Source organism: Nannobrachium achirus (genome assembly GCF_963921795.1).
Source record: "Nannobrachium achirus genome assembly, chromosome: 14".
NCBI classification, from domain to species: Eukaryota; Metazoa; Chordata; class Actinopteri; order Myctophiformes; family Myctophidae; genus Nannobrachium; species Nannobrachium achirus.
The window spans coordinates 37,745,787-37,756,447 of NC_137821.1; the positions used below are offsets into that span (position 1 = coordinate 37,745,787).

At 42.3% G+C, this 10,661-nt stretch overlaps 1 protein-coding gene across 1 annotated transcript; it reads right to left on the minus strand.

The window, feature by feature from the left end:
* Window positions 1-255: 255 nt before the first annotated feature.
* LOC308298016 (free fatty acid receptor 2-like) lies at window positions 256-1,607 on the minus strand (the record flags this gene model as incomplete). Its single annotated transcript, XM_080741580.1, has 2 exons — window positions 256-951; window positions 1,434-1,607. The coding sequence occupies 2 exons, from the start codon at window positions 1,605-1,607 to the stop codon at window positions 256-258; spliced, it is 870 nt and encodes a 289-aa protein (XP_080597706.1).
* Window positions 1,608-10,661: the final 9,054 nt, after the last annotated feature.

Below are 10,661 nucleotides of genomic sequence, written 5' to 3' on the forward strand. Positions count from 1 at the left end.
CCATTGCAGGCCAGGCTACAGACACACACGCACAGACGGCTACACACACGGTCACGCTAAGGAGACGGTGTGACCACCGCTCAATACAAATGTTTAAAAAATACAACAACGGTGGGGGCACCTTCCGGGTCGGTAAGTCAGTAGGACAGAACAGCAGTGACAATACACAAATGTGTGTGTGGGGAGGGATTCATCATTGGCATAACAACTGAACTGGGGAGGCGAACACAACAGTCTGTATCTGTAATACCTCCATCACGAAACCAGCGGGGATGAGCACCCGCGGCACACGGAACCGCGGAAGGCGGGCGAGGAGAAGTAGAAGACGACGGGGTTCAGGCACGCGTTGAAGGTGCTGAGCAGCAGCGTGTAGTACCTCCACTTGGGGCTGGCGTCCTTGAAGTAGCCCGCCACGTGGGAAAGGTTGTACGGCATCACGCACACCACGAACACCGCCAGAGAGCCCAGGGCCATGCCCGTGGACTTCCGCTTCTGCACGCGAGAGATCCCGGGGCGCGCGTAGAGGATCCTGATGCAGGCCAGGTAGCAGAACACGCAGACCGCCAGGGGCATCAGGAAGAAGACGACGAACAGCTCCATGCGCATGGGGTGTAGCACGTCCAGCTGCTCCGGCGTGAAGTCCTCGTAGCACACGGTGGCGTTCGCCTTGGCGAGCGACGGGTGGTGCTCGACGACGAACACGGGGACGCAGTGCGCCAGCGAGACCAGCCAGCAGGCGGCGCTCATCGCCAGCGCGCACGCGGGCCTGCACAGCCGCTGGTAGGCGTGAGGGAACGCCACGCCGACGTAGCGCACGGCGGCGACCGCCATCAGCAGCAGGCAGCTGGTGTAGATGGTGCTGAAGAAGAGGTAGGTGGTGACGGAGCAGACGAAGTCGGGCAGGTGCCACCGCATGTCGCACGCGGCCTCGTATATCTTGATGGGAAGCACCTGGAGGGACGGGACGACATGAAAATCCCAGGTCACGATTATTAATCAATTTCATTAAGATGAAAGTAGTTGCGATAATTTCAAAATATGCTGAAAACTGACAAATCTGCCAGGACGAGAACAAAAAGTATTCTGGCCATGCATGCCAGACTAACTTTTGTTAATCCCCTTTATCTCTATTATGGGGGAGGATGCTTGCCAAAAACAGCCAATCTACAAGCTCACAACGCGTTGCGACGCAACATTTTGTGAGCTTGTAGATCGGCTATTTGGTGACAAAAATGTAACAATTGCGCTCTTTACAAGTCTGTTTTATCAAGTTTAAATTTGCAGCTCAACAAAAGCTAATTCAAACTAGTGCGTGACGGAGGACAATTTCACGATAAATTAAAATCTCTGCGATACCATTATTGTGAGCGCCATTTCTTTTTTATCACGAGAGACAACAATAGCGATTACCGCCCCATTCCCTATAGAAGCACCATGAGGAAGACGAGGTCTGCGATGGTCAGGTTGAGTAGCAGGATGGCAGTGGGACTCGGCCTGGCACGGATCTGGGCGCTGAAGGCGTAGAGGGCCACGATGTTCGCCGGCAGGCCTATCAGGAAGGTGAGGAGGTCGACCGAGAGGACGATCGCACTCTCCACCCTCATCATGACCGTAATTCTAATCCAAAAGGATGGGAAGAATTAACAATGTATGGTATTTTGAGTAAAGCGCGAGTTTGAATATCTAAAAAAAATGTATAATAAATTATTCAACCAATCAATCAATCAATCAATCAATCAATCAATCAATCAATCAATCAAGCAGTCAATCAAAATGACTAATTTGGTTAATGATTTGTGGCTTTCTTCATTCATAGTAATGCAAGTAAATTATAACAATATGAATAATATAATAAATAGCATTCCAGAATATTTTGTCCACAGAGAAATACTGCTGTCCCAGTAATTATTAATTAATTAATACTAATTAATAATTAATATAACATCCATCAGTAGTGGTTCACAATGACAATGTTGATTAATGTACAGTTACTTTCAAATTCTTGACATGAGAAAGAAAAGACAATTACACACTCAATATTTTAAAAGCGTTTCACAACAGATTGCCAAATTTCATAATAAAGAATGAAAAATGTAATTCCTGCATTATAGCATGAAGAGATGTTACTTACTTATTCCATGGGCTTTATTGAGATGATTTATCTTCAGGACAGACGTTTTGTAAATATACAGTAAATGTACAGTAGGCCTACTGTACTAAGCTAACAAACTCTTTCGCTAGCTGCCTGTGAGACAATGCTCTGCTCATTTGCTATAGCAAACAGTGACCACCTGCAAAGGTCAAAATGCAAAGCCATTTTATGACACCCCCCATTGTGACTCATAACTAAAAAGCTTCTTATTTATTTCACTGTTGCCATGCACTATAAACATTCTGATCGTTGTTCTGTAAGGTTGATACCTGCTAGTAGGGTTGATAAGGGACTACCAATTATTAAAAAATAAGGCAATGTTTTACTACGCAGCTATTCCGTTAGTGACAGGCTGTTTTGCATAACGACAAAAGACACAAGGCATGGCTGATGGCAGCTCTACCCATACATTAAATGATATTGAACTGAAAATAAATCACAATGGGCCAGATTCATCAAGTACCTTTAGGCCATATTATGCCCATATTTTGATCCTGACAATTTTTTTTTTTTTTTGTGGTCAGATTCATCAATGTTTTGTTGTCGGTGGTGGAAGATCCGTCAGGAGTTACGCCAGCTCCGAGGCTGACTTACCAGGGCGCAAAGCTTGCCATATGTCATTAGAATGCTTTATGCCAAACATATAATAAAATATGTAAGTTTAAGATCTATAAGGGTCCATTTGATTAACAACTCTCCATCATTTAGCTGGAGACCACCTGGAACCCCCTCAAGGACCACGGGTGGTCCCCGGAGCGCTGGTTGAGAACCACAGCTGTAGAGTGTAGACTACTGTAGGTTGATGCATGAACGCCACAAATAGTCTAATAAGTCTTACCGTCTCCGTCTGCATGAGGAAACAGTGGATGCACCTAGCTATTCCGATCCGAGGTACGACAGTGATGAAAAAAACAAACAAAAACGAATTTCCCCTCAGTAATCAATAAAGCTTTGGTCCATAATATATCAGATAGCAGCGTTTCACTTCCGACTGTGGATCTTCTTAAAGGTGAGCAATGTTCGGCTTAATAATAATAATATCCTTTTCATGTATATTAGCTCATTTGGTGGTGGGCTTTTGCTTACACAAATATATGCCGGATTTACCCACTTTATTTTCCATTGTGTATGTGACATTGTGTGTGTGTGTGTGTGTGTGTGTGTGTGTGTGTGTGTGTGTGTGTGTGTGTGTGTGTGTGTGTGTGTGTGTGTGTGTGTGTGTGTGTGTGTGTGTGTGTGTGAGAGAGAGAGAGAGAGAGAGAGAGAGAGAGAGAGAGAGCAAGCAAGCTGAAGAATATCCCCTTTGCCATCAACAAGGGATAAACTGACCTCAGCCCCTGAATCTGCCACCTTAACAGTCCCAAACACAAAATGTATTTTTGGACCAAAAGTAAAACTTTCAAGAGAAAAGGTCTGCCCCCCAACACCCTTCCTAGTCTGGGACACTCAACAAACAAGTGAAACACTTGAGCACCCGCCCCTTTGCCAGCTTCCATGTTGTGTTTTTCCTGTCGTTGCAGAATTGCATATTACATGGCATCACAAATAACTTGTTTGAACATTCATGCAGTCATGTAATCATGAGAAAAGTAAACAGGTCATCTTTTCTGCGCAGGGAAACCTGGCCTTGGATCAAGGCATAATCGATTCTGACAGTTGAGTATCTATGACAGGCCTTCCTGTCACACTTCCCTGATTGGGTTTGGAGTTCCGTGTTTAAGGTCTGTACATCCCCATAAATAATATAAAGTGCTTACCTGGCAAGCACTTTATATTATCATTATTATATTTCCCCTATAACAGAAGGGATGTTCATGAACAATTCACCAGTGAACTAGAAAGGAGAAATAAAGTCTATTGACTTAGCTTTATTGTCTGTTAGTTAAATCAACAGTGTTTAATAAATGACTATAAATAAAGTCACTCCAACACAGAATGTTTGTGTGTATCCAAGGCTGAAGTATATTACTTCCTTATCGTTTCCTTTATGGCTGTGTTCTTGTCATTTCAATAGTCACTGAATAGACTGTGCTGATGCTCAGACACATAATATAATGACTTAATACTTATAGTCATTTATTAGTGTGATTGCTCTAGGTCAGGGGTTTTCAAAGTGGGTGATGGGACACCCTGGGGTGCCGCGACAGCAGTCCAGGGGTGCCGCAAGATAATTTGATAATATTTGAAATTCATTTGGACATTTAAAAATATATTTAGTATCATTTTAAACTTGAAGTACAAAGTTATTTTCAGTCAGTTCTAACCAAAATTGCTATTATCTCAACGTTTTCCTCGCAACATAATCACTAAAATATCGTCACTGTCGGGCAGAAACATTGTATTTCCAAGTTACAAGAACGTCGTACAAAACTAGTGAAAACAGCCGATCTACAGATCTGCTGTTTTCACTAGTTTAGTACATATTTTAGATGATAAATACAAAACGAACGGTTTCCACTCAACAACGACGATATGCTATAAATACCTGTAAGGTGCTGGGAGTGAAAATTATAATGTAGGGGTGCCTCGGATTAAAAAAAATATTTATGGGGTGCCCTGAGACAAAAAAGTTTGAAAACCCCTGCTCTAGGTCAGAACTTTTACGCCAGCTAAAGTGAACCTGTATTTTGTTAAGCTTTTATCTGGGTGGTAAGGCCAGATATCTTGGACAATATACAGTAATGTCCAATCAAACAGGATTGGTCATGCTTCACTTGACATCACAATAAATAATATAAATCGTAAGACAGAATTCATTTCCCAGAGGATTCCTTGGGACTCGTGTCAGTGCAACCACACTTGCAATTTCCCAGAATTGCATGCTTTCTAGTTAGTGTTCTGTTTATATGATTTAATGATCTAACAGCCAATAAAGCAAAGTCAATAGAATAGTTCTCCTTTCTAGTTCACTGGTGCATTGTATGAACATCCCTTTTGTTACTGGTATACAGTTAAAATCTACATGACAACATCTCAATAACATTGCTGTTTTGGCATTGAGTTTAGTGTTAACCACTTTAAATGTGTGAGAGAGGGAGGTGTGTTCTGAACATTTAATTTGTTGTGTTGTTATTGTTAATTTTCAATCAAAACAAACCCCCATCATGTTCTAATATAGTGACAATAACTGATTTACAAGCTCAGATGCCTAAAGGCCAAGTATACTGTATATCATATCAACATAGTGTATCAAAGTGCATGGGGGTCTTTTACATGAAAACAGTGCACTGATTTAGAAGGCATCGGTACAATCGGCCACATGTCTTAATGGGTTATGTGGTTTGGGACTGTTTAGGCTCTCTCTGATCAGAACACATTAGAAACGGGTACACATTTCCATTCCTAAACCTGCCATACCTACGCACTGCCACTCCTATGGAGGCAGTGGCCACCTAAACCAAACCCTAACCCTAACCCTAACCTCAGGAGGAATGGCAGTGGGTATGTTTAGGAGATGGAGAACTGCCCCCATTAGAAATGGTATGGGGTCTTCAATGTCAAGGAGCAAGGAGGTCAAGGAGCCTTTAGTTGAGAGGGACGCGACCAAGTATTTCCCGGTGAACCTAAGCGCAACGGTGGGGGCTTGAGTGTGGGGAACACGCACCACTGACTATTGCTGATGGAGAGGTTATATAGCTTAGCCTTTATGTATTGAGAATGAGAGGCACTCTTGCCGATTTAGTAAGAGACTCGTCGCCAATTGCAAGACATTTAAAAGTTATATAACTAGACTAAGGATTTATATTGTCTGTGTTATTGTTTACAACCACAATTATTCACGTGTGGGAAGATCGCGGTTCACTAGTTTTAGTAGGCTATAGTGTAGGCTTAGAAGCCTAATTTTCAGAAGTTAATTTAATGTTTTCGATTTAATGATTTCCTTTATCCTCATCTAATCTTGCGCTAATGCACGCAACTGTTTTTGCCATGTTTTAAGGCCGTGTAGGCTTTTCAGAAGTTAATTTAATGTTTTCCATTTGATGATTTCCTTTATCGTCATCTTCCGCTAATGCACGCAACTGTTCTCGCCAGGTTTTAAGGTCTTATTTTAGTTGTTTCTCATAAGCTCGCAACCCTCCTTGCCCATCGGCCCCCACCTTTGCGCTTAGGTTCACCGGGAAATACTCGGTCGCGAGAGGGACCACCACTGCAACATTGTGTTGCAGATTAGGGCTACGCAGTTAGTATGTACATTATCTGTAATGTGTGGGGTGGGCCCACTAGTCTGTATTGTAAATAGTTGTCCTGTTAAAACATTCCCATACAGAACAAGTGGTTCCAATGGTCATAAACTATTGTTGATACTGTTTATTGTTTAAATGTGTATAAACTCCACAGAGCAAACTTTAGCTATAAAGTTAAAGCTCTATATTCTGATTTAGTCTGATAGTAATCAGATCCAGTCCCCGAAATAAACAGAAATACATTTTCAGGTCAACACTTTTCACTTGTTTATCCTGTATGAGTTCTCTACGGAACATGTATTTTCTGTAAAGAACTAGAGACAGTGATACCCTTGTTAATGAACAAACACTCTAGTAATGATTAGATTCATGTAACCATTTTCAACCTAGCCTGCAATGATTAGAATCATTTAACCATTTCCAACCTAGCCTTCCTATTGTGGGCATGTCATTAATAAAGCTAAAATCAGTGCTGTTTCTAGGACTCAGGTGGCCTATGCAAGATTATTTTTGTGTGTTATTTGTGTTATTTTTTGTTTCATTTTTTGCAGATACGGGTGTATAATGGCCTCAACAAATTGATGTATTACTGACAGACAGTGACTGGAGCAGCCGTGCCCGTGTGACTGGCAGGTCACAACAGACAAAGTTGTGGCCCTAAGTGACCGCTTATTTTGCTTTTGCCAAGAACCGGCCCTGCTAAAATATTGTAGGGAAGAGAGATCTACAATATCAAAACGTGTCACATTGCCAGCTGTCTTGAGCTTGATCAGCTATTTTTGCTATACTTGTGTGGCAACAAACATACACACTTGAGGTATTATTAAATGTTGAGTATGGGTTACGTATTAAACCAAAGCCATTTAGGCCTACAGACACTTTTTCCAGAGTTAACTGTCAATGTGTAAAAACACTATGACACTATTTTGAGTTGACATTTTACTGAACTGTTTTAAACATATATTTTGAAGAACAATATAAGAACAAGCTGGAGATGGTATTCCATGAACTGCCAAAGTCATCCCAGTAGACAACACCAGCTCTGCATCAATGGACGGTGTAGTAGGAAACATGGGGAGATGCTCGTCACTGTTCGACCAATGTTACTGTAAAAAAGCTATTAAAAACCCATCTTTAATAATAACCATTCAGTATATTCAGAATATTTTTGTATTATTGCACTCCACAAGCGGGGTCTGACCACACACAAACTCGTTTTTGGCCAAACAAATCTTTAAAAAAAAAATGTTACCGTTTTTCTTTCCGTTTCTACTACATCACCTTGTGCTCCTTGAGTTTTCCAACAACCGGTTAATCTGCTAATCATTTATAGAATCAGTAATAACTTATTGTCAGCCCAGCCCAGCCCATTTCATAGTCTAAAACCCTCTAGCTTTATATCTGCCCACTAGAGGGAGCCAGATGACCATACAATACTATCTTCACTACTACTTTTCACTGGATTGTCCATATAGGAATGCTTTAACTCCATGAAAAGTGCCACACACGCACACACACAAACACACACACACACACACACACACAAACACAGAGGTGGGGGGCTCAATTCCCAAAGGCAGAATCTGTCTATAATGTGTAAATCCAGTATCAAACTACTGTTGTTGCTACTGCTTTACGAAAGCTACCATTATGGATAGTGTGGAAAGGAAATACCTTAAGGAATTTCATGAACGACAATCTCAACAAAATGAAGCTGGTTTTACATAATGCATTTTTAAATAAAGGATGAAATAATCAGTTTAAGCTGCTGGTCATTTCAAACTTCCAACTGATGCAATGAAATCAATGCCTGCCAATTCTGCACGCAACTTTCCAGAAGAGAGCGGCTGTGGCTTCTACTGATGCCTTCCAATTATCGTCTCATTTGTAAGCAGGTAGTTGTAGGCCTACTGTGCACGGCTCACCTTGAGACAAAACGGTTCCATCTACTGAGCAGCAATTAAAATGGGGATGAAAATTGTGAAATTCCCCTTTAAGACCTGGAAATGTCACTTTAGATTTTCACCCTTTAACCATTTTATGAATTACAAAAAAAAAGAAAGAAAAATAGATACTGTACAAGCTCAGTGCCACACTGCGAGCATGTAGATCCATTTTTGATAATTGCGAGATTTTTGGCAAATCTTTGAATTAGGCCTATATCTTTTTAACTACAATATTTGTTACAGTACGTACATCATTTAGATGGGGGTCAGCAGTCAATTCTAGGGATCCTTGACCGACAGAATTCTTTAGGATTTAGAAGACATTAATAGAATGGGGTCAAATAGTCAAATGTCCACGATTTTGCAAGTACGGTATTTGCGAGCGCGTATCTGCCATTTTTCCAAAGCATAAAATAGTGGTGTAATAATGTGTACCAGGTCTAAATGGGTAGAGAACCAAGAATCAGCAATACACACCATCATGCTCCAACATCCGTTTTTATGTTTTGCTACAAGCTCACAGCACTCGTACCACATAAAAATGAATACAATTCAAAAGCTATGGACGTCACCATTCTAGCATTGACTGCAACCTGCTACTGTATAGGCTACTCTGAAAGAGACATGGAACAGTGCTCAGTCAGTCCTGGTTAGAAATGTCAACTGCTGTCATCTGGCCCTGAGACTGTATACCCGCTAGCAGCACCCAGCACCCAGTTTAACACAGACTACTCCACACGTACAATGAAAGCCACTTTATTGTATACCGTACATGGTCAGATATGGGCTTAGGATCATACTGAAGCAGTTCAAGATGACAGTTGAGGAACTGGTTGAAGACAGAGGAAATCATTTGTTGAGGATTGGAGGAAACGCCCAAGTTGTAAGTTCTGAAAAACAAGGTACCATTAGCACACAGTTCTATGAAGACAGATCAACATGACATGTATGCCCTGCATGATCTCACCTACTGTAGTCCAAAAATGCACCGATGTTGCCATTACACAGTGGTGGAAAAAGTACCGAGATGTTTTACTTAAGTAAAAGTATCAATACTGCAATATAGGTAGGCCTATACTCCGTTACAAGTAAAAGTAAGTCTGGGATCGACAGATCAACATGACATGTATGCCCTGCATGATCTCACCTACTGTAGTCCAAAAATGCACCGATGTTGCCATTACACAGTGGTGGAAAAAGTACCGAGATGTAGTAAAAGTATCAATACTGCAATATAGGTAGGCCTATACTCCGTTACAAGTAAAAGTAAGTCTGGGATGTACTTGAGTAAAAGTACGAAAGTATTGGCATCATAATATATTTTAAGTACCAAAAGCAAAAGTACAAAATGTTTGAAAATAGCAGATCTACAAGCTCACAACGTGTCACATCGCGACGCATTGTGAGCTTGTACATCGGCTATTTTCAAATAGCCTAGGTATAAAATAGATAGAGCTAAAGTGGATTCATTTATGTTTTATAATATAATCATTTATATCTGCAAAGTAGCAAGTAACTAGAGTTTTCAAATAATTGTAGTGGAGTAAAAGTACTAAATTTGCCTCTGAGATGTAGTGGAGTGAAAGTAAAAGTATTGAAAACTGGAAATACTCAAGAAGTACAAATACCCTCACTGTACTTAAGTATAGTACTTATGTAAACATTTACACCACTGCCATTACAAACTAGTCACCATTAGAAACAGTGAAGTGAACTAAGATGTTAACCCATATTGCTGCCAACATCCAAATACTGAAATTAGAACATTGGTACCTCCAATATAGATGAGCTGGGACATCTAGTGCCTTGGCTGTCTCTGCAGGGGCGCCTGGGGCACGGTACCAGACTCCTGGGGCACGGTGGACCTTCGTTGTCGTTTCTTGTGGCCGGGGTAATAATCAACCTGGGGCCACAATGGTAGCACGGGCCAGGCTGACTCCAGGGGGACCTGGGGGCCAGGCTGCTGGGGCTTGTAGCCAGTAGACGGCTGCTGGCCGCCAGTAGACGGCTGCTGTGGCTGGGGCTTGTAGCCAGTAGACGGTTGCTGTGGCTGGGGATTGTAGCCAGTAGACGGCTGGTAGCCAGTAGACGGCTGCTGTGGCTGGGGATTGTAGCCAGTAGCCGGCTGCTGTGGCTGGGGCTTGTAGCCAGTAGAAGGTTGGTAGCCAGTAGGCGGCTGCTGTGGCTGGGGATTGTAGCCAGTAGGCAGCTGGTAGACAGTAGCCGGCTGCTGGGGCTTGTAGCCAGTAGGCGGCTGCTGGGGCTGCGGTTGGGGCTTGTAGTAGCTAGGCGGCTGCTGTGGCTGTGGTTGGGGCTTGTAGTAGCTATCTGGTTGCTGGGGCTGGGGCTGTGGTTGGGGCTTGTAGTAGCTAGGCGGCT